This window comes from Dipodomys ordii, unplaced genomic scaffold (assembly GCF_000151885.1).
Source record: "Dipodomys ordii isolate 6190 unplaced genomic scaffold, Dord_2.0 Scaffold32, whole genome shotgun sequence".
NCBI classification, from domain to species: Eukaryota; Metazoa; Chordata; class Mammalia; order Rodentia; family Heteromyidae; genus Dipodomys; species Dipodomys ordii.
This window is the reverse complement of record NW_012267248.1, coordinates 12,967,270-12,994,542: the sequence shown is the minus strand read 5'-3', so window position 1 is coordinate 12,994,542 and position 27,273 is coordinate 12,967,270. Positions and strand designations below refer to the sequence as shown.

The window sequence follows — 27,273 nt, the reverse complement described above, 5'->3', positions numbered from 1 at the left end:
TCTCATGAGGGATCGGCGGCGGCGGCGGCGGCGGCGGCTGCATTTATGGAAAGGAAAAGCAGCTGCTGCAATTAGCCACTGAGTAGCAGATGGACTTAGACCCGCACGCTCAGTAGCGGGAACCGACCTCCCAGAGAGGACGTAGCGGGGAGCGAAGGGTTTGTAAAAGCACCGGGTCCCTTGTCTTCCTCTCGCCACCCTCCCACCCCAGTAGACGCTGAGTATCGGCTTGGGGGCGCTTCTTGGCACTTAGCCCCGGTCCTGTGGACGCCCCGGGCCATACTCCCAACCGCCCGGGGGGGGGGGCGAGTCCCCCACGCGCCAGCTCTGGTTCGGCGCTCGCCGAGCGCGGTGCGGAAGCGTCGCCACCGGAACTCGGGCGCCTTCGCCTCCCGCCCGCCGCAGAGCAAGTCCCTCCACCTGCCTTTTAAACATCTCACTTGTGCATTTAAAGGATCCAGGCTCCTAGAATCAAAATCCTCTCCACGTAAGCACCCAGAAGAGCAAAAGAGAGCAAGCGAGACTGGCTGGCTGCAGGAACCTCTCTCCCCCTAGTGATGCAGTTATTTATAGCTCAAACTCCTGTTCTAGTCTGCGAGAGTGCTCGCGCTCCGGGCTCCGCCGCGGCGGCGGCGGCGAAAACTTTTCTTTAGATCCCGCTATGCCGAAGCCTTCGGGGCAAAGTGATATGGCTGTTTCTGATCACTAATGTCCAGAGAGTGGAAATGTGGGGTTTTGATATATATACATATATATAATAGTGTTTATGGGTCTGCGTTTCTAGCAGACCATGGCTTATCAGCAAACGCGTATGCATCAACCCAAACGCACAGTTTTATCTGAATGAGTTCATCCTCAGCTGAGTGTGTAGATGTGGAAATGGGGGTCAGAAGGTCAGGCGGTTTGAAAGCTTGGCATGAGCCCCGGGCTGGGGGAACCGGGGGGGGGGGATGGATGTTGAGGGAAGGAACAGGAGTGGGTAAGAGGAATAAAGAAAACCAACCCGCAACCACCAAGTTTTCGGGAATAGATTAAGGGAGGACCGAGGAGTAACCCGGACTTCATTACCATAGTGACCTAAATCGAAGAGATGATGGCTCCTCCTCGACACCTCGGGAAACAAGGAATTGTTGGCATGCTGCTTTTAAAATGTCGGATCATCAACCGTACCTATGGGGTTCGGGCATGGTGACACTGCTTCAGAAGCGAGACGCTTCCATTGACAGGGTTTGTTTGTTTGTTTTTTTCCCCAGCTCCAACTACAGGCACCGAAAGGTATTTTACCTTTTGTCAATGGTTCAAAGGAAAAGGGAAAATACACCATACCCCGGCGTACCCAGCCGGCAAATTAATCCTGTCCCCTTCTACCAAGGCTAACACCCTCAGTGTCCGCACGGTCTGGCCACTCAGAATCCTGGACTGCCGGATCGAGGGGCAAACGATTGGAGACTTCTAATCACCCAGGCGGCATCTCATTACCAATTGCATAACTGCAGCCCACCCCTGTGTCCCCGGCGGGTCGGATCCCGCTGAGCACCCGCTGGTAGCAGCGCCCGGTAGAGCGCGCTGAATGGAGACATCTCCGCCCGTCGGGCGCGGGGCGCGGGGCACTGGGAGCGGGGCGCGCGCGCTGCACGCTCCGCTTCGCCTCGGAGGCGTTATTGTTCCGCGCCGCCGGCCGAGCGCCCACCGCAGGCCCCCGCCGCCTTCCCCGACGCATTGAGCACTTCATTAGTAACCCGAGTCTTCCGAGCTCACGCAAGTCGCGGCAGCTTTCGGGAAGGCTCTGAGAGCACTGGCCGCTCACCCGCGGGGTGATCGGAGGGGACGATCGAGGCTACAACTCCCCCAGTTTCCAGCCCAACTCTGGTCGCGGACTCCTTCCCTCCCGGAGGGGAGAGGAGACAGAAGGAACCGAGAGAGCTGGAGCGAGAGGCTGTGGCACCCGCCTGCGGTCCGTCTTAGGGCATGAGATCACCCGCCGTCTCCTTCACCCCCTGCCTCCCCGCCCTCCCGTGTCGCTCCTGCCCTCCGGTCTGCTCCTGCTTGAAACCCCGCTCCCCTCGATGGACGGACCGGGGCGCCGGGCTGCAGAAGGCTCGGAGAAACCCTGGCTGGCCGCCCGCCGGTCCGCCCGGAGCGAGCCGGCCGCCCGAGCGGCGAGGGGGCGGGGAGCCGGCGGGGGAGGGTCGACTGGCGCCGGAGGCGCGGCCGGCAGCGCGGCGGACGAGCCGGCTCGTGAAGGTAGACAGCTAAATAAATAAGTCAGAACAAACTTTGCGTTCCCATCGCCTTACCTTCTTTCGCAGCCTGCGCCTCCCCCGTGTGTGCAAAGCGGAGCAGCCAGATGTAGCATAAAATAATCCATGAAGGGTACCGAGTTTGAAAAACCATGGTGCATGAGCAGGTTTTATTTTAGGTCGCAGTTGACGCGTAGCTTTGGAAAGGCTGTTTTCTCCGAAGTGGGTTATTATTAGTATTAGGATTGCGCTCCTAGCATCGATTCCCCTTCTCGGTCCCAGGCCGGCTGCTCCACGTTTAGCCCTTATTATTTTATGTTATTTTTCCCCCCTCCTGTTCGTTCGCACCGTGTTTGCTGCCTGCAAGTCTCCGACTGCAGACCGGCCGCTTGCTCCACACTCCAATAATATCAATTAGGGGGGAGGGGGCGGGGCTCCGAACCCAGAGCCTCTGCCACTCTCACTGACTGGCAGGCGCAGCCGGCCTGCCAAGCCGCGATTCCCAGGGCCGAGGGGCGGGATCCAGTGAGACAGACGCCTCCATCTCGGGGGCGGGGTCCGAGTGACCAGCCAATCAGAGCAGAGCGGAGTCAGGTTGCGGGTCCAGGATTCCCTCCTGGTTCTGAGCTCCAGGCTCGCACAGGATGCTCGGCGGCGGCGGTGGCGGAGGAGGAGGAGGATGGATAGCTAGCAGAGGATGGTTGTGAGCGCCCTGCTCTTGGCCACAGCGGCTTTCCAAAAGCTGAGTAAATCCGACAGCAAGGCTCCCAACTTGCACTCCTGTTTAGAGCTGTATTTTAGGAACCTGAGGCGAAGCAAGCCCTAGCCCAAATACCAATCTCTGGGAGCCTGGACGGTGAAATGAGCTGTGCCTTTAAGTAAAGTGTCTTTTACTTTATTTCCCTCCCCCGCTTTTCCTCTAGTTCCAAACTCCACGGAGTGTGGTAGCTTTTGTTTTTATTTGCATTTTTTGAAAAGTTTCTACTTCTCGTTTTCTGTAACTTCAAGAACAGTGTCTGGTCACCACCACCCCTAATCCTTGGAAGAATAAATTTAACCGAATGCATGAACAAAAATGTTTTCAGGAGTTTCCAACAACCTCTGACAGAAGGAACTCGGAAAAGGGGAGTTGGAGAAAGGAAGTCTTTTGTTTTATGCACAACGCCTCCCCCCCCACACACACTCCCCTTAACCCAGTCTCTCAACAGTTTCTTGAGTAAAAGAGGTCTTCAGACAAACACGTTCACAATGTCTCCAGGTTTTGTTTTGTTTTGTGGGTTTTTTTTATTGTTATTGATGTTTTCTTCTTCTTCACGTTTTTTACTTTTTCTGGGATTGTTCTTTGACTTTCCTACTTAGAGCGTTTTCCATTCCGCTGTATTTAATTTTAAAGAAAGGGATGACGTATTATATTCACAGGGTAAGAACTTCCTCTGGTTAATATTGACTCTTTTAACAATTATTTCACAATTATTCTGTAATTATCTTTCAAAGAGAAAGTAAGAATTAAAAAAAAGGAACATTTCCAGTTGAATTCACCCAACCGGAACAGCAAAGATAACTGCGTACAGAAATCTGTTTTCCATTAGGCAGCTTTGCTTTCTGCGCTCAAGAGGTGGGTTATAGACAAGAGGAAGAACTTTAAAAACTTAATTGCCAAACCATCTATTTCAAAGGCCAAGCAGAGTAATTTGATCACATGTTTGAGGACAGCATTTTTTTTCTGTATTTCTTCCTTAAAAAAAGATATTCCTGAGTAGATTGCCTGCATTTCTGATAGACTCAATGTTTGATTTCACCTAAGATTTCAAACGGTTCCCCTTTGAACTATATTTGAATATAAAGTAAATTGTGCTCTTCTGTGTATATAAAGGCTTTTCAGAGATGACAGCCCCCAAGTGATTTTTTCTTCATTTTATGCTCCTATCATTTTTATTTGCTTGATATGACTAAATAGAAGAGAGGAAGGAAATTCCTTCTCATCTATCAGCTTTGGTTATATAGCTTAATTCTTAAATGTTATATGTTCCCTAGCCATTATGTCTATTAAATATTTTAGCGTTGTATCTAAAAGCATCCTAAGTGCCCTTTAAAAGATGCATACAAAATGTAAATAGCCTAATAGATGAATGCTGGAAGGAGATAAAATAATATAGGCAGAACAAATGAGAAGATAAATGAGTATTTACCTAAATGTCTTAAAGGTAAAAGTTGTAAACTAAAACATCAGGAAAAAAAGAACTCAAGAGAAGTGTTGCAACTCACAAAACCACAAAGTCACAAAAATTAAAGTACTTTGGAATAGTTAAATAAATTCTCCAGGGTTCCACACTTTGCCTAGGGTCTCATTCTCAGTGCTTAGATTGACACCCAGGTAGCCTTTAAAGTTTAAAATATGCCTTTCATCCACTGAATGGCTCATTCTCAGTGCTGTGAAGACAAAATACTTTCCTATTAAAGCCAGGAAACCAGTGGCATCTTTCTGTCTGCTGAGTGTAGGTGGCTTAGTCTTCCCATTGTATCCCTCTCATTGTGAGGTGCAGAGACATGTGGAACTCCACTTTTCTTTCTAGAGTTAAGAAGCTTCAGATTATCTGCACATGTGCCAGGCTGGTGACAGTTCTCCATTCACAACTGCACAGGATACTAAATGTTAGGTTTCACAACCTCCTCTCTTTTCCTTGTGCAAAAGGAAAATAGCATTTCTAGATGAATGATAAACAAGTCACAGCATTCAAGTGAAATAATGACTGTTGCTTATACAGTATTTTACAGCACCAGTATTTAAATTCATATTTAAACTCTAAAGAACTAACAGTAGAACTATATGTCTATTTGTAAATAAAGTCAATGAAAGAAAATAATAACCAACATTAAAATTTTTATGTTTTAAAATATCATCTAATAGCAAATTTCCTCACGTTATTTAAAAAAAACACACTTGATTTCTAGCTTGATTTTCACTGTTTCTGGCATATTATTTCTAGAACAAATTTTGGAAAAATAAAATCAGTGTGCATATAAAACGAATGATTTTTCCTGAGAAATACCCAATAACATATTCAACAAACATATTTACCCCCAAAAAATTCTGAGAAATATTTTTACATTTATTTGTATTGTACGTTATTGTGGATTAAGTAGCATACTTACAGTTACCAATTTAAAATAAATAGAAAAAGATACTGAAGCTAAAATGGTTTTATATATGTTCCTTTCTTTGAAACATATACCGTGAAGATATAGTAAAGAAATGAAATATGCCTTTCCTCACTCAATACAAAGAAGACATACCTACTCTTTATGCATTTGGGATTATCATATCTTTATAATCATTGCCAATCAATCACAGCTATACATACATGAAAATAAAAGCACAAATTCAAGACACAGATCCAAAATGAGGGTAACAGTTGTTGTTTTAACTTTTTATAATACTAATATTTGCCATATTATTCACCTCTGGGAAATATTCTCTGATTTTAAGAGAGAAATAATGCTCAGAAGCAAATTACAATAAAAATATTCTCTGATTTTAAGAGAGAAGTAGTGCTCAGAAGCAAATTACAATAACTTCAGGGAATGAGTTCTTTGAATTTTCAAATAAAGGAAAATGTTCTGTGTTCATTTTTGTGTGTGTCTAGGTATCAGGCTTTTAGACAGTAAAGAAACAACTGGAGACTTCTGCATGTGAAAAATCCAAGGCTGTCAAATGAAGAAGTTAACAACAACCACCAAAGTGAGGGCTGATTCTGAACCCACTACTTTGGCACTTGTGCAATAAGCATATTCACAGCTGGTAAATGTGAAAATGCAAGTTCATCACAGAAAAGGGGGTAGTTTAAACTGAATTAGAAAAAGGTACTGTTTAGAATAAACTGATTATAAACAGTAAAGGAAGCATTATGTGTCTGTTAATAGATATTACAGAAAATTAGGTTTGCTACTTGTGTTTTAAGTCAAAATTAAGCAAACTATCCCATTACACAGAAAAACTGTTTTCATTAGCAGAGTTTACATATTGTACATAAAATATGCATTTGATCCCTCATGTACAAAATTATATAAAAGCAAGACATACAACAAGGTACTAATTTCATTCTTCTCAATTTAAGATTTGGCTATCAAAAATCAGAGATTAGAAATCAAACAAAAAGCCAAGATATCATTTTATCTCTTTATGAAACTTTATAATCTTTATGAGTTTTTAAGAGATTGCAGTTGTAACTATGCAACTGTTATCATTGAATTAATTGAAGGCAGTTTAACAAAAATGTAATTTATATAAAAATGGTAACAATTCACTTGAATATGGCTAAGTTGTCACTAAAATTCTTTTATTACTTAAAATACCCCAAACTGTTAAGTAATATATTACTGTTATTATAGTAATATTAAAATAACTAAATATGACTGGATGACTATGGCATATAATATTGAGAATCATTTACCAGGTATAATACTTTTAAGAGGAAGAAGCTTTACTGGGAGCAAGAAAGCATGATTTTGCCTGGGGAACTTCTTCCTTTCTTATACTTATTTTTCCTTTAACCACCAGCATAGATAGGGAAACCCAGCTTCAAAATTATACACACTACCTCTCTTCCCCCCACCCCATCTCTCTCTGTCTCTCTCTCTGTCTCCCTTGTCTCCTTCTCTCCCTCTTTCTCTCCCTCCATTCCTCCCTCAATCCCTCCCTCCCTTCCTCTCTCCCTTCCTCTCCCTCTCCCTTTCTCTCTCCCTCTCTCTCATCTTGAACTTTGTATTCTATACAGTTTTAGGTGTAAAAAGAGCTGTGCTACCGCAATGACCACCAGGGGGCGCAAGGACCACTGGGTGTCCAACCAACCCAGTGCATAAGGATGACCTAATTATATTTTTGTGTATGTTTGTGTGTGTACATGCATGAGACATTATATTATTTACCTGATTAGTGCTTTCAAGTTTCTTAGCTCTGTATTTTTGTCCACAAACTAAAAGCTTTCTTCAAAAAAAAAGAGAGAGAAAAGAAAGGAAGAAATGCTATTGGACTTCTACAGAAATAAGTAAACAAGGTTCAAAATCACCTTAGAGCTTAAAACGTGTTTCATAAAAACTCATAGAAAGTGTCTGAGGAATTCTGAGAACCAAGATAGACCTCAGAAATCTTCCTTCTCATTCTCTATCTACTTACTGAATGTTTATATAGTAGAAACTTGTCCAGACTGAAGCACACTCAGGTGTGCTCAGAGACTGGATGTATCAGAGGATGTAGTTTTTAGGAATCCTCTAAATGTCCCAGGACAGTTCTGACTGAGAAATATTTTAGGGACTACCTCTTACCCTAATCATCTGCCGTAGTAACTATGAAATTCTCTCAAAATTGTCTTATTAATCTCATAGAATTCTAAGAAGAGATCTAATCAAAAGTTCTTCCGTCTATCACTGTTGTTTAGAATTTCCTTTATTGGAAAAGAAATGCATGGTGAACGCCCCCTAGTTGTGCAATTGTACAGCTATTCGCATTTCTACTGAGAAATTCTAAACATTCTCCAAAATGGTACTCACTATACCACTTGACTTGGCAAGCAGTTGCTATCTGCAGATAAAATAGGCAAATATGAATAAAAGTTCAAGACCCTTCCCAGGAGAAGATAACTCATGCCTAATCTAATATTAATTTAAATAATAATAGAAGCTCTAGAAGACTAAGTTGATCTGAATGAGATGGAAATGAACCCATCTACCTCAAAGAAGTGCTTCTTCTGGGGAAAAGCAAATACCTAGCTTAAAATTTGGATAATGTCACGTGCATACCAGAAGAACCTAGCCAATAAGTTCCCATGTTGCTGTTCATTACATAACCATAAACCAAAGGAGCTGTACCAATGAGAGTAAAATTCCAGTTGTGAGAGATCTATAGAACAATGCATCACTGTTTTTGAAAACTTATACAGTATGATATAATGAATATAATGCCAGTGGTATGCTATGTAATACAGTTATTTGTATGCATTCCTACCAATTTAGAATGGTATGTTCCAAGAAATTCTTACGCAATTAAGGAAATGGAGCACCTCACAAAGGAGGGGCTAGATTTCCCCTACATTTAGACAAGCCAACCATAAAAAGCTAGTTACTTCTTTTCTTATTGATGTGAGTTAAATTGATTACAGCCTAATAATCTGATTGGCGTGATATTCTGCAAAGAGAGTAATGATCAAAATCTCATTTTTAAAACAAGATTTTCAAATATTAAATATGAAAAAGTATTCTTTCTTTATACTATTATTATTTTTTAAAATATTTTGCTGGTCCTGAGGCTTGACTTCAGGACCTGGATATTGTCCCTGAGCTTCTTTTGCTCATGCTAGTGCTCTACTACTAGATCTACAACACTACTTCCAGCTTTTTCTGAGTAGTTTATTGGAGATAAGAGTCTTTTCTTCCCTGGCAGGTTTCGAACCATGATCTACAGATCTCGTCTCTTGAATAGTTAGGATTGTGGCCATGAACCACTGGGGGCTTGGCTTAATTATTTTTTATTTAAGGAGCTGAGGATTTTAAAAGGTACTAGGGCAAATGCCAGATTAGGCATGACTTAATACTTAAGAAACAGTTACCATTAAGATGCCTTTGTGACTCATATTTCTATTTTGGAACAGAAAAATAGATTTTATGCTTGGGCAAATCAATAATCTGCCAGTTTGTTTCAGTACTGATTTTGACCATATCAACAGTGATGATACCTTTGTAATCATAGTGTAACCACAGACTACATGATGATTTAATACATAATGAACATTTTTCAATCTGGCTCAATTGAAGTTGCCATATTTCCTATTCTCTGCCCTCAGATCACATGGAAAATCCTGTGAAAGGGTTCATTCCATTTCAGATGGTTTGAATCTGTTGTTATTGTTTAGTTTGTTTTAGGCACAGCTACAGAACAGACCTTGCTGATTTTAAATAGTTTAAATTGCTGAAATGGCTGGGACTGATCTTAGTTTAATTAAATATTTTAATATCTGATAAACACTCTTTCAGCAGTCTTTTAACAGACAGGATTTAGTGACTAGGTTTGTAAAACTTAAAATGACAGGACAAAGTCAGGTGCTGGTGGCTCACATCTTCTAATCCTAGCTAATTAGGAAGCTGAGATCTGAGGATTGCAGCTCAAAGCCAGCCCAGGCTGGAAAGTTCCTGCGACTCTTACCTCCAATTAACCACCAGGAAATCAAAAGTGGCATTATGGCTCAAAGTGGTAGAGTTCTAGCCTTGAGCAAAAGAGAGCAGGCATAGCACCCAGGCCCTGAGTTTAAGCCTCATAACCGACAAAAACAAAAACAAAACAACAACAACAAAATCTAGCAGTTAATTTCCAGATTGAAAGATAGATGGTAACCATAGATGATATTTATTGAACTTACAAGTACATCCATTAAGGAGAAATTATCTAGCATTTTAAGGAATCTAAGGACGAAGGATAAGAACATTGGAAAGCTTTTCTCAGATCAAAACATGGGTTTTACTTTTTTCTATCCTCTCTCAACTCTGCCTTTACTATAATAGCTTGTAACATATTTGCATGTACCTTCAGATTAAATCTTTAAAGGAAGAATTGTTTTCTAAGCATGAATGGTGACATAATAAAAAAAAAAACAGGCATGAGTTCTGGTAGGTGCTCTTGGAAAAATTTCTTGAGACACCGTATTTTAAATAAAGGTTGTGTCCACTTTAAATGAAGAACTACTGTGGAACAACCAATTATATTTGTTCCCAATGCTATTCCACAAAGTAAAGAAGATTCTGAATGAAAAAGAAACTAGTAACAGGCCAAAAAGTCAGTATTAGCGTTCTGCTTCTTCAAAATTAATAACAAGAAATGTTATTAAAAGTGTTCAACATTTAACCATTTTAAGTTTTAATCAAGTTGAAGCCTTGGCAATAATTTTTTTGAAACAGAAAATTACTTACAAATGACATATAAAACCTGTTAGACACATATGGTATAAAGTCTTTAAAGTTAATAGTAAACTTTGAAAGTGACAATGGAATTTTTGTACACTTGTAGACAATGTACTATTTTGCTTAAAACATTTTATAGACTTCATGAAATATATTCTCTAGTCAATTTTGTTATTCTAAATTGAATTTTTTCAGAGCTTAACACTATAAATGATTGTCTGAACATCACAAATAAAGGCTAAGCTAATTATGGCACAGTAATGTCTTTCAGGATACCCGATTTGAATCATGTGCACAGGTCTAGAAATACTCATCTAATTGCATATACCTATCATGGATCATATCCAAGATATTTGTGGCTAATAGTTTTTGTAGATTTATTTTTCTTTTGTTTATTTATTTTAATTTTATTGTATTGTAAAGTTGTGGCAGAGAGTGGTTACAGTTACATGAGTAAGGCAAGGGGTATATTTCTTGTTGAGCATTGTTTTTCTCCTACTCTCTCTTCTCTCCCTTACTTCCCCTAATCCCTACCCCCGAAGTTGCAAGTTTCACTTCCAATATAGTGTCTTGTGAGTTTCATTGTTGCAACGGGTCATCCTGTGTCCTTATTTCAGCATTTTGTTATTCCTCTTCCCCTCCCCAAATTAGACAAATGTATATACAAGATGCAGGGTACCAAAATCAAGTACAGTGACAATAGGGGATATGCAATAGGGGGAAGAACATACAAAGGAAACAAAAAAATCACATATAGTACATTAAAACTACAACAACAAAGAAAGACCTCTTGTGTCCATATCTTGGTGTTCATTTCACTTAGCATCATCTTATATGGTCATATGTACATACATCCAATAAAACTCAAATATTCTCCATCTTGCTCCAACCAAAGACCAACCTATAAAGACAACATTCACCACACATAATCAGAGGACTATTGTTCAGTTCTTTAATCAACATTGATATCAGGTTTTTCTGATGTAAGTGTTCAAACCAGCAGGCCCATAGTGTGAGTCTCAGAAGGAAATTTCATCATCTATATCTCATTGGTGTGAACTATCTGCCATCTACTTGGGTGTTAACTGCTCTTCAATGATTGACTTTCTCAGCCAGGCTCCGGTGGCTCACGCTTGTAATCCTAGCTGCTCAGGAGGCTGAGATCTGAGGATCGCGGTTCAAAGCCTGAGCAGGGAACTCCATGAGACTCTTCCAATAAACCACCAGAAAACTGGAAGTGGTGCTGTGGCTCAAGCGGTAGGCGCTTGTCTTGAGCTGAAGAGCACGGGGACAGTGTCCAAGCCCGGAGTTCAAGCCCCACGACTGACCAAACAAACAACAACAACAAAAAAGATTGACTTTCTTACTATGCATGAGACAATTGCAAGTACATTTTTCTGAGACTGTAAGATGCCAAAGCTATGACGCATATTTTTTCTCCAGCCGTTTACCCAGGGAAGTACAGCTTGCGTTTCTGCAATGGTTACATCACCTATGGTTGTGGGTGCTTCCTGTATTCTATTTATGCTTCAATCCACACAACGATGTACCATACAATTCAATATCTCTTGGTTTTAGAATACCATGCTGATTTTAGAGCGTACTATTGTTAAAATGCCTAGTTTTAGAATTATTTATGCTTTTTTTCTTTGTTTTTTTTTCTTTCTCATTTTAAAAATTATTTGCTCCTTCTATGTATAAAGTTAAAAAAACTCACTCTGATGTCTAGCTTTGGGTTAGGTACTGATAGCAGAAATGAATAAGAGATGTAAAAATGGCTCTCCTGCAAGTCTCCAGAACACTCGACACAGCTTTTGTTTTGTTTTGTTTTTGTTGGCCGTGGGGGTTGAACTCTGAGCGTGGACGCTGTCCCTTAGTTCTTCAGCTCAAGGCTAGCTCTCTACCACTGAAGCCAGAGCACCGCTTCCGGCTTTTTCTGTTTATGTGGTGCTGAGGAATCGAACCCAGGGTCTCATGCATGTGAGGCAAGCGCTCTACCACTGAGACATCTTCTTGGCCCCTCCGCACAGTTTTTGATACAAAAGTACACAATTAAACAATTAACATTTTTAAAGGTGATGGTCATTTTATTGAACTTTGCCTTTAACAAATTACCTTATTTGAGTTCTCCCTTCGAACTATCCTATTTCAATGAATACATTTGTATTCACTTGTATACCACTTAGTGCATTTGCTGATTAGTTTGTAAGCTAATTCTAGATTTCACATACTAGGGGAAACATGTAATGTTTGTCTCTCTGGTCTTGATTTGTTGCACTGAACACTTTTTTCCAAGTCTTTCCATTTCTTTACCAATGTTACAATATTGTTCTTTCTAGTGGATGATTAAAATTCCAATATGTATACATACCATATTTCGTGGTTCCATTCTTTCCATGAGGCGCACGTGGGCTGACTCTATACTTTGGCTATGGTGAATAGGAAATGAGTTTTTTAACAGGGATGGGGTAGGGTCATGAGGAGAGGGACAGACAATAAAAAGGAGAAGGAGAGAGAATGCAGTCAACAATTCAAGGTATATCTATGTAATTTAAAAAAGTAAGAGAAGGAATGGGTTGGGAGGAATGGGGGAGGATGTTGTAAAGGGTGACATTGACCCAGTTGCATTGTATTCATGAACTGCTCTGTTAGATGGCAAGTCCTTTCTACAACTACTTAAAGATTTAAAAAGTAATAAAATAATAAGAATAACAGCAAAAAATAAGGTGATAAGGAAAAGAAGTGTCAAAACAAAGCTATAGAGAGAGAACAAAGCAGGGAGAATATAAGATGCACTTTGAGAAAGTAATACAAACACAAATAAGCTCAAATAATTTAACTTGGATAAAGCAAACTCAAAAATTGTAAAATTACATTATTAGTTATATACAGCTAAACAACAGATTTACGACTAAATCAAAAGCATAAGAGAACCAACATTTATTACCATATGGCTTTTGTGGATTAGAAACTAAATGTGATTTAGCTGGGTCCTCTGACAAACAGTCTCTCACAAAGATACAATCAAGGTATCAATGTGAAATCTGATTCTTTTGAAGTTCAAGAGGAAGATTTGCTTCTTAACACTTAACAATGCTGTGTTTAGGCCTCAGGAGACTCACTTCCAACATTATTCAAAATATCAAGGACAGGCTTCATTTTTCTACCTGGCTGCTACCAACTTTGGGACTTTACATTCTATGTAAAATCAACATTCCTAAACTAATTTCTAAAATTTCTGAAGTCTGAAATCCCCAGAGAAAAGAAATTCAAAATTTTAATTATGAGAAAATTAATTTTGCAATTTGTGTCAGGACATTTATCAAAGAATGATGTATTTGTTAACAACAGATGCTGGAGGGCATGTAGCCCATAGGGAACCTTACTGCATTGTTGGTGGGAGTGTAAAATTGTTCAACCACTTTGGAAAGCAGTATGAAGCTTCCTCAAGACTCCCCATAGAACTCCCTTATGACCCAGTAATCCCACTTTTGGGTATTTACCCAAATGATCACAAACAAGTCCATATTAAAGCTACCAACACAACTATGTTTATCACAGCATTATTTACCATAGCTAAGATATGGAACCAACCCAGATGCCCCTCAGTAGATGAATGGATCAAGAAAATGTGGTACATCTATATACAATGGAATTATATGCCTCCATCAGAAAGAATTGCATCACCCCCATTTGTTAGGAAATGGAAAGACTTGGAAAAAATTATATTAGTGAAGGAAGCCAGGCCCAAAGAAACATAGATCCTGTAGTTTCCTCTGTTTGTAATAACTAGTATATGTCTAGGCAAGCAGAAAAGGCCAAAAGCTATGTACATATGACCATATAAGATGATGTTAAGTGAAATGAACCCCACGATAGGGACACAAAAGTTATTTTTTCTTGCTTGCTATTGTTTTTTAACATATTTTTAATGTACAATGTGATTTTTTTATGTGTTATGTTCTTCCCCCGGGGTATAACCCATCTTCACTGTATTTGATACTGGTGCCCTGCATCTTATATATACTTTTTTTTTCTAATTTGGGGAGGAGAAGGGAAATAACAAAATACTTAAATAAGAATACATGTTGACCCATTGTAACAATGAGATGTACAAGACACTATGTGGAAAAGGAACTGTACACTTCAGTGGGTGGGTGGGGGAGGAATTGGGGAAGTGGGGAGGGAAGGGATGGTAAAAATGCTCCATAGGAAATGTACTCATTACCTTACTCATTTAACTGCAACCCCTCTGTACAGTATTTTTATAATAAAAACATAAAAATTGATGTATTTCAAAAATATAACATGACCACACAATAATTTTCCTTACACATTTTAAAATGCAATAATAAAATGTGTTTTGGCACACATCAACACTCAGCTATATTGGCAATGGTCTGCTAAATACAATAATGAATGAATAAAATTTATTTATAATGTGTTGCTTAAAAGTGTATTATATAAGTGTGGTGCTCTAAAATACTATGATATACAACCTAAGACTTGTGAACAAAGCTACCAAAACCTCCAATATCATACCACTGTTGATACAGTCACCTAAACAGCAGAGATTTTGAGAAATTGTTTTTGTGTTAGAATGCAGATAATTTAAAAAGTCATGCATTTACCAAGGAAATATCAGCATTGGATATAGTAAGATGCTCATAAAATTTTGGATAATTTTGTGTTAATTTTTGGTGACTCCTCAAATTTGTAAAAATGTGTGAGATGATTTAGAGCTCTTTAAAATCGTTTACAGTACTCATTCCTGCAGAACTAAAAATGATGTGATGTTGAAATGAATAGCTTAATGAATAGTTAGAAACTTAAAAGAAAATTCAATATATAAGTAAGTTCAGCCAAGAATAGATTATGGGCAATGCATAGACATACTCCACAAAAACTGGCCTAACTATATTTTGAAGTCTTGCATCATAATGAATAGATGCCTCTCTTTTATTTTTTAGGGAATGGTTCACCTAAGAGAATATGTTCTCATTCATTTTCTGTCTGACAAATCTGCCTCAGCTAATCCACCCAGACTCACACACTAAGCTCTTCTGGAAACACTCTCAGAGACACACACAGGAATAATGCCTTACCAAGATTCTAGGTATTTATTCTGACTAACATGATGTCATATTCTGTATTCACTTGAAAACACAGTAATCCCTTCCCTAGAGTATGCTTTCTACCCCTGTTATGTGGTCTTTTTGTTGCTCCTGTTGGCTGGTTGGTTTCAATGAGAATTACAGTTGAGGGGATTTTATCTTTCAGGATTTTTGACATTTGGAATTTGATCATTCTGGATTGTGATTTAAGGACTTCACACCTTAGAGATTTTGATCTTTCAGGATCTTAACATTGAGGATTTAAAAGTTCTAGATTGTGATTTAAGCATTTTAGGCTGTACAGATTGTGTGTGTGTGTGTGTGCACGCGCACGCACATGCACATGCACACATTTGTGTGTGCGTGCAAGACCTGGGGCTTGAAGTCAGAGCCTGGGCACTGTCTCTGAACATTTTTCCTCAAGGCTTGAGCTCTACCACTTCAGTCACATATGCAGTTCCTGACCTTAGAGATTGTGATCTTTCAGGATTTCAACATTTGAATCATGGCCTTTAGCATTGGGGCTTTAGGACTTATAAATGGTACTGTGATTTCTTCTCAACTAGTCTGCACTTTGCTTATTTCTGTAAAAGTTTTCTGTGGATTTCTCTCTCTCTCTCTCTTTTTTTTTTTGTCGATTGTGGGGCTTGAACTCTGGGCCTGGGCGCTTTCCCTGTGCCCTTCAGCTCTTCAGCACAAGTCAAGTGCTCTACAGCTTGAGCCACAGCACCACTTCCGGGTTTCTAGTGGTTTATTGGAGGTAAGAGTCACATGGAGTTTCCTCCCCGGGCTGGCTTTGAACCATGATCCACAGATGTCAGCCTCCTGAGTAACTAGGATTACAGGCATGAGCCACCAGCACCCTGCTAATTTCTCTTTTATTCCAGATTTATAGTTAATTAATATATTAAATCTTCATTTTTGATGTTTATTGTCTCTCCAGACTTGACTGTAAGATTTATAAACACAGAGGACTTTTTATAATTCTGTTTTCCTAATTTTATGATCAATGCTTACATATACTAGGTACTTGGTTTTTGAATAACAGGATAAGCTTTATAAATTAGACTGGTCATATTTTTTATAAATTTAGAAGCTTTATAAGTTTACAAGATCTCTTCTAGAGAACAGTTCTACCAGACATTTCCTCGAGTCTAGATTATCTAGAGGCAGTAATATTTTTGGAAGTGGCATTAATAATAACTATTCTAAACTTTGTAGGTCATTTAAGAGTCTAATATATAAAACTCAAAAGAAAGATGTATATGTGTCAGATGATGTATAATCATTTTTAAAGAGAGCTATAAATATTAAAAAAGAAGACAATCATTAAGGAAACTGAGAATTAAGCAGGGTAAGTTCTCATTATAAATACATAGCACACTAATTTATTTTTTTTTTAAATCACTGGCGGGATTGAACATGCGCAGCTTCTCTCAGCCTTATCTAGCCTACTTAGAAATAAAGTGTGTTGATAAATGCCTAAATGTAAGACCATGAAAAAATACTCTGTTATAGCTGAATTTCTAAAGCAAATCATATAAAACCTCTAGAGAACATTTTAGACCAATTCTGAAAATACATTTAGATCAGGTATGAATGTATACTGTTCTGGAAGAATTTCCCAGCTCCTGCCTTCAAATCATGAAGATTCTGGTCTCTGAAATTAAGAACACAACCTTAGAACAGTCATCTGACTCGAGGGAGAACATCAAGGTCACCCAGAAAGACTTCAAAACTTTTAATTCCAGGGCTTCTTTGTCAACAACTTGGTCTTTTAAGGTGAGGTAGAATGCAACCACCAGTATTATATTTTCCTTTATTTTTGTTGTTTTATATGTTAATTCAGCCAGTACTAGGGCTTGAATTTAGGGCCTCACAATTGCTCAGCTGATTCTATACCACTTGAGCCCTCCTCTGCCTTTTGCTGTTTGTTTTAGAGTTTGAGATTTTTATGCTAGCCTCAGACTACGATTCTTTAGATCTTTGTTTCCTGAGTGGCTACTAATACAGACATAAGCCACTGGCTCTTGGCTTATTATTAGCTTTCTTTCTTTCTTTCTTTCTTTCTTTCTTTTAACAGAATGGTGAGACAGAGGACAAGAGGGGAACCAATGCAATGGCAATACTCATGAAACAATATGGTGGAAATGATCTGTACAACTTGTGTTGGGGGTTGTTGGGAGGGAGGAAAAGGAGAAAAATGAGGGAAGGGATAACAAGTTTGACAAGAAATGTACTTATCACCATACTTATATAACTGTAACCCTCTGTACATCACCTTGACTGTATATATAATATAAAAGACATGAAAAAAAGAGAAAAAAGCTTGCTGAGTCTTTCTAACTGTGTACTCTGGGAATAATTACAGATAAGAGCATTGTGTATTAGACATATACTGTGAGCCACCAATATAAATTGAAATTTTCTAGTAGCCACAGTAAAATATAAATACATTATTTAGTTTATATTAGTGTTTAATATAATCCAATACAGGATTTTAACAGGTGGCTCTTGCTACATTTCAAATACACAGTAACAAAATCTGACTAGTGGCTTCTCTATTCGACAGTGGATATGGAAGTGACTTAAAATCTCCTTGCAACAAAATTTGCCTCAAGAAAGGGACCTGAGAGCTTGTGTAATTAACTTGTTTCAAGGTAATGCAGAATCTCCTGACCCAGGGCTCATGAGAGTCATTGCTGTGGAGGACTGTTGTTCAACGTTTGGTGTTCATTGGTTTGTCCTGAGAAGGTTTCCCCATACTGCTGGAGTGAATTCTGACTTTGTTTAACCAGAGATGAAACTAAGATTGCTTTCCTTTCTTTTTTTGCTTGTTTGCTTTCATTTTTGAAGATTTGTACATTCTAATAGGGCTTTTTATAACTTCATTTTGGAATCACAGGTATTGTAAAAACAAAACAAATTATAAGATGATTTCTGTGTTGCTTTGTATGTCCCTCCCCCACGGTATAACCCCTGCTTTCACTGTATTTGATGTTGGTATAATTTATGGAGGGGAAGGGCAAAAACAAATCCTTTAACTAGGGATACAGGTGGACCCATTGCAACAATGAGATGTAAAGTTTGAAAACAAACTTTACAACTTTGGTGGGGGGGAGGATCCGATGGAGGAAGGTGGGGGGAGTATGGGAAGGGATGGGAAGGGGAAACAAAGAGGAGGCTACAATGCTTGATAAGAAATGTACTCATTATCTTGCCCATGGAATTATTACTCCTCTGTATGATATTCTCACAATTAAAAAAAATCAGAATAGAAATATATACTATTTAGTTTCTTTTAATATTCATTAACATCTTGTAATACATATTGAAATTGACATCGGTGCAATATATTCTCGGTATTCAAATATCATTGCTTTACACAAATTTCTGTGTGTAGTTTTTGCTCTATGCATTTCTATCTCTTGAGATGTTTAATGTAACTGTCATCATAATGAAGATACTGAGTAATAAATCAACTTCAAAGATTTCACTGCGCAACCCTTTACTTGAATACTGACATCTTCTTTCTAACATGCCATGCCATAAGAAACACTTAGATGATTTTCTGTTTCTCTTTCTTTTTCTTTTACTTTTTCTTTTCCCTTTTCTATGCTAGTCCTGGGGCTTGAACTCAGGGCCTGAGCATTGCCTCTGTGCTTTGATGCTCAAGGCTAGAATTCAATCACTTCAGCCACAACTTCATTTCTGGCTCCTTTGTGTGTGTGTGTGTGTGTGTGTGTGTGTGTGTGTGTGTGTACTTAAGTGGCAAGAAGAGTCTCAAAGGCATTTCCTGAGATTACAGGTATAAGCCACCCATCCTGGCCAGAACAATTTTATACCTATGATTTTTTTTATTTTAAGAAAGCTATTCAACACTTGGCACCAGTGGCTCACGCCTGTAATCCTAGCTTCTCAGGAGGCTGACATCTGAGGATTGTGGTTCAAAGCAGGAAAGTCCATGAGAGTCTTATCTCCAATCAACAACCAGAAAACAGGAAGTGGCACTGTGGCTAGGGTGCTAGCCTTGAGCTTCAGAGCTGAGGGAAAGCACCAAGGCCCAGAGTTCAAGCCCCATGACAACAACAACAACAACAACAAAAAGCTATTCAAATGTAGTCATCTTGCTTGTAATCTCTGAGACTGGTTACTTTTATTCAGTACAGAATATTTTAGGCCTATTCTAAGTTGTGAAGTACATCAACATTTGATTTTTCATTTTGAGAGGTTAAATTTGTGTCATATGATTGTACCAGAGTTTATTCACTCATTCATTCATTGAAGGACATTTGAGTGGTTTCTATGTTGTTTTGTTTTGTTTTTCTGGTTCTGGACATTGAAACCTGTTCAAGCATCTTCTATTAGAGTTCCATTCCTCCCCTTCCAACTTTAGATTATTATATATAAAATGGCTATTGACATTCATATGAAGGTTTTGGTATGGCTATATGTTACCAGACCTCTTGGATAAATTTGTAAGTGTTGTAACTTCTAGGGGGCATGGCAACCACAATTTCAGTTTTGCAAGAAAATAAAACCACAATCTTTCTCAATGTAGCTGTGTCATCTTCCACCACCCTGTTCAGCAATGCATGAGTCATCCAGTTTCTCTGTATCCTTGTCTGTACTTATCATGAGTTTTAAATTTTAGCCACCCATTTTGGGTAGTAAGTGAATTTTCATTGTGGTTTTCATTCATATTCCCTTGCCAGCTCATGCTGGTGAAACTATTTCTGTTTGGTTATTTACCATCTGTATATATCATTTGGTGAAATGTCTTTTCATATATATTTGCTCATTTTCCAAGTCGATTCTTTTCCATTACTGAATTTCAAGATTGCTTATTGCATTCTAAGGGCAGGAACATGTATGCATATATGGTTCATAATTGTGACCTCTTGCTCTCTACCTTCCCATCCTCTGCAAAGGATGTTTGATTGGCAGAAAAGGTTTCAGTAAGGATCAGTGTATCATCATTTTTACTTTTGTCATAAAATCTGCAAATTCTATATTTGCCGTAGAAACCAAAACTTTCTCCTATGTCTTTTAATGTCAGTTTGACATTTTCAAATTTCCCACTTAAGCCTTTGATTCACCTACTTTTTTCTGTGTGTAGATGCCACTTGCTCTAGCACCATTTGTTTTAAAGATGTTTTTCCTTGAAAATTTTGAAAGCACTGCAAGCTTCTTCAGATTAATACTCTTGCATTTGCCTCCCCCTTCTGGTGCATTCTACAACTCATTAAGACATATTTCAAGTCTTTCATTGTTGAAATTTATGAGCACATTGGGGACTGGGTGATTGGAGTATTCCCGTAGGAAGTCCATGTGCACAAATATATCCTTTTTTCTTCTTTTCCCTTCTCAGTGTCTTTCTTGTTTTATGCTCTGTTTTGATTTCTTTTGATTTGATTGTTTTTCCTATTTCATTTTCTTCTTCCCATATTATGATTCAGGTGTAGATACAGGAGACATAACAGTATGAAATAATGTTTGTCTTCATGAAGCTTACATTCTACATGAGGCAAACTATGAAAAAAGCAAAAATTTAAGTTCAAATAATAATGTTTTGTTAATACATGTCGGTTACATGGTATGGTTCATTAGAAAAGAGGAATGCTTTCAATCAAAATGCTTATTAAGTCCTTCTTTTGGAAATTATATTCAGTTCAAATTTTGTACAATGAGGTAGACAAGATGGATGAAAAGAAATGGGAAGGTTGTACTGAGTTCTAACTAGATAAGCAATTAGAATTCACATTTTAAGTTGATGGTTTCAATAGTATAGAGAACACATGTAGCAAACAAGGCAACCAGTGATGGGAATCACAGTGATGGATGATGTTAATGTGGACCTGTATAATAACAGCAGAGATGGAGAAGCACTTGCATTTCAACTAATATTATGGAATACAGTCAACACTACCTATAAATATCGTGATTGTAATAGACAGGACATAACAGAAGAAATAAAGACAAATTCTTTGATCTGAAAAATCAGGTGAACAGTATTTTAAGCTACTATAATGGGAAAACAATTATATACCAGTTGGCCTATTATTATTAGGCATGTAGGCATATAAATTTGGAGATCAAGGAACAAGTCTCTTGGAAAAAAATGTGAAGTAAGCCAGATCCATAGAAATATAGGTCCCTTGGTTTCCTTACTTGGAATAATTAGTATACATCTAGGATAGTCTTATCCGATAAGCAGAAAAACTCAAAAGATAAGTACATATGATCATATAAGATAATTATATATGAAATGAACCTCAAGAAATGGACACAGAGCTTTTTTTCTTTGTTGTTCTTGTTTTTAATGTACTATGTGATTTTTTGTTTCTTTTGTATGGTTCTTCCTCCTATGGTATATCCCTGTTGCCACTGTATTTGATTTTGGTATCCTGCATCTTATATAAGCATTTATCTAATTTGGGGAGGGGAAGGGGAATAACAAAATGCTGAAACAAGGACACAGGTTCACCCATTGCATCAATGAGTCTCACAAGACACTATATTGGAAGTGAAATTTGCCACTTCGGGGGTGGGGTTTGAGGGAAGTAGGGGAGGGAAGTGATAGTAGGAGAAGAACAATGCTCAGCAAGAAATGCACTCATTACCTTACTCATGTAACTGTAACACCTCTCTATAGCATCTTTACAATAAAATAAACTTAAAAATTATAACATAGTACACAACAGAACTGCATGAAATTGTATAGAGAAAGAATAAAAATGTAAAAAGGCATATGGGAATTTCAATATTTTTCAGGTAAACAAGAAATACATGATTCAAGATGAACAGAATCAATCAAATGGTTATCATATCCAATAATAAAGCAATTCAAAGTTCCTCAAGGAAAATGCTCATCTCTATCATAGGCTGATAAAAGGTCAGGCACAATAAGGATTTGAAGAATACGGAGTAGTTGTAGGTTTTACATAATGGAGAACATCAATGACCTTAGTAGAGCCAAGTTATATGTTTAGTTCTATAATTTAAAGACAGAAGAAATTTATGTTACATGGTTAAGATTAAATAAATACATATTTTAGTGTTCTGAACTGAATTTCAATTTTTCCTAAGTATAGTGGCTCTTTGGAAGCAAATAAATATTAATGTATAGAAAATATGTGGTCAGAATCATGTTGTGTCTTTTAGTGTCTGTATCCTTATTTTTCCTCTCCACTCCTCTACTCTCTCTTATTCATTCCTCTCTTCTCCTCCTCTCTCCTCTTGTCTCCTCCTTTTTCCTCCTATCTTCTCCTTCTCTTCTTTCTACTACCCTTGTTTCTTTTTCTTCCATCTACCATTGCCTCAGACATTGGTTCTATAATCTAGAAGAAGAAGATAAAGAATATGCTTTCATAATAAACATTGTGATATTGCTAAGGATGTAATGTTGGGAAAGAACCACCTCATATCTTATGCTGATTGGAAACATTGATTCATGTAAAGAGTTGAGAAATTGGAGATGTGTTAAGAAGTGTTGGAGTCAGGAATTCAGTCACTAAAAATTCTTGAAACTGAGCTATAAAATACCAACTTAACCTGTTGCAAAAAAAACCCCAAAAACTATTCAAGTTGTTTTTAAAGACACAGGTAGAAAACTCTAGTATCTGGTGAAATAAACTTAAAGAGCTAGAAAAGAAGCCAAAATGCTCCATTAAGTAAGACCTGAAGGAGAACAGCATACTTCTAGATGAGAAGAGAAGGACAGTCAACAGCAGCAAGACAAACCAGCATTACTCGAAGGCTACCTGGACTGGAAGTGAATTATTCCATCAAAGCTTCTGGTTATCATCAGTCAGCCACTTTACCCTAGGCCATTAGAATTTCTTGGTTATTAGCTCATTACAGAGGCAGACCTAAGCATGTCCTCTGTATCCTTGATAGTAGGCTTCAAGTTAATCAGTGTTTCTGAATAGCAGGTGTCAATGTTTTCTCAAAGGTTCCTAAAATACCTCTGAATAGGAGGAAACAAAAAACATCATTTTAAAATAATTAACACTGATATATATGTACACTTAAATGCTTTGATTTGATTTTTAAGTTATGTTTTAATTATTTTTAAGAGGTCACAGGAAGTGTTACCATTCAACAGTCCTGATTCATATTGCCCTTTCATCATTCTCTCCCAACCTTTTAAATCCAATCTCTTCCATCTATTTTCCTAGTGCCATTGGGGTAAATATTAATGATTATGTCTATCTTCTACTCCCTTCCTCTCTTCATTTGTGTATCTACCTCCTCTTGACCTCTTTCTCAAACCTTTGTGTTATCAATTTCCTGGGGCTCATTTTGTCATACTTTGATCAAGTTTTTCTAAGAATTTTGCTCTGCAAATAACATACTTTGGTTAATACATTTGTGTACACTTGCCTATAAGCCCATAAGTGTTTGTGTATTTAGAAATTAGATTTAACTTGATCAGAAATTATTTTCAGAACATATTCAAGGGCAGAGGTGGAATGGTTTTCTAATACAAATCCAACCATACTCTTCATTTATATATCCTCACAATTACATTGTTTTAAACTCCTTGATCACTGTTTTTAACACAGAGCCAAAAAGATGGAAAACAAAACAAAACAAAGAAGAGAGCAAATCATAACTCTCTGGGAGTTATAAGTAGTTATAAGATTGAAAGCATATTCCTGTTTAAAATTATACCAAGCCCAATTTCTATGTCCTTACTAACCCCTTCTTGACATATAAGATGGTCAAATGTCACCAACAAACTCCCTTTGTGTTTGCCATGACAAGGCTGAATCTCTCACTAGGAAAACATCTTAAAAGGAAGTATGTGAGGCAGATGTTCCCAGAAGAGCTGCCTGTCAGAACTTGATGGAAGAAGATCCTTTCAGCTTATTATACAGACGTGCACCTCGATTGAAACCATGCACCTCAATGCATACATGATATCCACATATGCATATATCATGCTAGGTATGCACATATATGCATACAGGTATCATTAATACATATGTATCTTCAGTAGACCAGACAATTTCAGTGCGCATACCTATAATAAACTGTTCTTTACTCTCAAATTTCTACCTATAAGTGATTTCTCTTTGCATTTTTCAGAACTCACAGATTCTGAGTCATTTTTAATTTCCTTGTCTGAACTCATTTGGGCTGGTTGATGCTCTTCGCAAATGCTGTAAAAAATAAATTCCTTAAAAATAATGAGAATGACATTTTTGCTTATAGAAAAAAGAATTATTACATCAACTCAGGATCTGTCATGTATACTGTGTGGATAATCTGGAGAAACAAGTTCTATTTAAATGTCATATCCCCAGCAGGGTTTATGGGAGAGAGAGAGAGAGAGAGAGACAGACAGACAGACAGACAGACAGACAGACAGACAGACAGAATTATATAGACTTAGAATCTGATTGTTGTTCAGGTTCAAATTGTTATTCATATCACCTAGCATAGTACACAATCCACAACAGGAAGCAGATATTTATTAATATTACTGGTTTATTCAGAAACTACTGATCAGATGGTCTTTTTTTTTGTCAAAGGACAGCTTCTGATACCATGTTTAATGACTCCTAATTTCAAAGCACTATATCCTGAGTAATATTGGTAATTTCAAATTGGTATAATTATTCTCCATACGTATTTTCAACACTGTAATGGTAAATTAAAGTGATAGTAAACCACAAGTGTGGTTGTTCCCACGTAACACAATTCTCTCTCTCCCTCTCCAGACTCTTCTCTCCCTCCATCCCTCCTCCTTCCTGCCCTCCCTTCAGAGATGAGTTGTATTAGAACATAAAATAAAATACTATTTTATTAAAATTGGAGATACTTTCTCTACCTGTCATGTAACCATAGATACAAGTTAATAACAATTTATGTTACCATCTCTCTGTTTTCTTTCTTCCATGTTCTTTGAAGGTTTTCAATAACTGTTAACTTCAGTATCTAAGTTCTAGGACCACACTGTTAGAGTGCAAGGAGAAGAGATAATGGTGTCTGCCCATTAATTGAATATGACTTTTGTTTTTAGTAAGACAAGCTCTTAGTTCTGAAAAGGTGTGTAAAGGGACAGAGTGCATACCTCAGGGCTAAAGCCTATGCTTAGCCTTGCCTACCCTGCTGACCCCCCTGATTACCATTGCTACTTTTAGGTTCAACATTCACATTTCACTGAACACTTTTTCTTCTTTCCCACATGCATCTGCCAACAGAACTCGGTTACAATGTGAAATGACAAACTCCAGGGAAAGTCCACAGGCTGGAAATCCATTCTTCAGGTGGTATTGGGTTCAGAAACCCTCACTGATGCTCACTTGAGCAGCCTGAAAGAGTTAAACAGGATGCTTATGGAGTCTGAGCGCAAGTTCAGGTGCTCCTACTGTGCAGATAGTGAAAGGGTGACAGGGATTTGTCTGCAGCTTATCACTAAACAGAGAGTGAATTGTGAGAAGCTCCAAAGAACCAAGTTCTGAAACTTTGGAGTTGGAAACAACTCTTTCAGATAGGAAAGGAGCAAAAATGTAAGACTTTGAAGAAGGCTTTAATAAACCACTCACTCCTACAAGAGTCAAGACATAAGAACTATAAATGAAAATGTATTGGATGTCCAGGAGGCTGATGTACAAAGACTGGTGACACAGATGCCAGGTATCCAGACTCAGGGAATCTTAAGGGTCTTCTGCAAAATTTGTACCAACATTGAAATAGACTGTTTAAAATTTTAGTTACCACTGTTTTAAGATGAACATATTCCTTCCTTGTAAACTCAGAACAATTTTGACAATGAAACCAATTATAGACAAGTTTCTCTGATCTTAAGGAGACTTTTTAAAAACACTTTCCTTATAATGATCATGTATTAAAGATACTGTTACTCCCTGATTATACATGAATAGTTCCTAGTCTGTTTGTTCACCTCTTTCACAATGAAAGAAAACAGAAATTGTCCCTTTACTAGGTAAAACTTTTGCTACAAGTGAGTATAGCACACATTGTACATGAGTACAAACAGGAGGCCATTCTGCCTCTCAGACTCCTTGAAAAGTTCTATGGTTTATTGCTCTTCATCATGGTAGAGTAATTTTTTTTTACTCAGTTCATTTCCATAGAGTAAGAAGTTAGCAAAACCATTTCCCCCTAATTCTTAACCTTTGCTTGCCCTCCCTCCTAGCTCACTCTTATTTCTGAAAGGGGTTTTTATCTTTCTTTCCGAATGCAAGTCTTCAAATGCAGTTAGACAGAATATCCATAGTTCTCTCTCTCTCTCTCTCTCTCTTTCTGTCTCTCTCTCTAGTGTAAAGGTGTTGTACAGAGTTGTTACAGTTACTTAAGTCAGGCAAAGAGTACATTTCTTTTAGAACAGTGTAACCACTTTCCTTGCTTTTTCCTACCCGCTCCCCCGTTTTTCCTTCCCTCCTTACCCCCACTCACAAGTTGTACACTTCATTTTCAACACAGTGTGTAGTGAACATTTCTGCTGCATTTTTTCACCCTTTGTCACTCAAAACAAATAAACCTACATAAAGAAATAAAAAAACAGCAACAAAGGAGAAAAACATAGCAAAAACCCTCCTGTTTTAATTTCTTGATGTTCATTTTGATAAATATCATTTTATATGATCACAAAGTTATTAAATATGCACAAAGTTATTGAGTTTTTGTGATCTTTTCTTAACAGTAGCCTCATTCGGTTTCACTGTGTCAATATCTAGGGTCCTGTATAATTCATCATGTCTCAGTGCTTTTTGGTCTTTTACCATCCAGTGTATTTGTAGATTTTTTTGGCACATTCTAGTTACTGAAAATGAGGGAAACCATGCAATATCTGTAGACTTAAACACACCAAATTCTTCCTCTTTAAAGTGTTCTAGGTATCACACACTGTTAATTATTTTCTATTAGAGTGATAATTTATTTCTGATTTAGTAACTCAGGTTTAGATTGTTCCTTCCTTACTCTTTACTCTAACCTCC

The 27,273-nt window shown here is 38.0% G+C and overlaps 1 protein-coding gene across 3 annotated transcripts in view; it reads right to left on the bottom strand.

The window, feature by feature from the left end:
* Epha7 (EPH receptor A7) overlaps positions 1–2,652 on the bottom strand; it is a 167,802-nt gene extending 165,150 nt beyond the window's left edge. For 2 of the 3 annotated variants that reach the window (XM_013016705.1, XM_013016704.1), the window contains exon 1: positions 2,298–2,646. In XM_013016705.1, coding sequence (XP_012872159.1) covers positions 2,298–2,394 — 97 coding nt within the window. In that variant the 5' untranslated portion in view covers positions 2,395–2,646. Of the gene's footprint in view, positions 1–2,297 lie in introns of all 3 variants that reach the window. The other variant, XM_013016706.1, reaches the window with a different exon arrangement.
* Between the last annotated feature and the right edge of the window lie 24,621 nt (positions 2,653–27,273).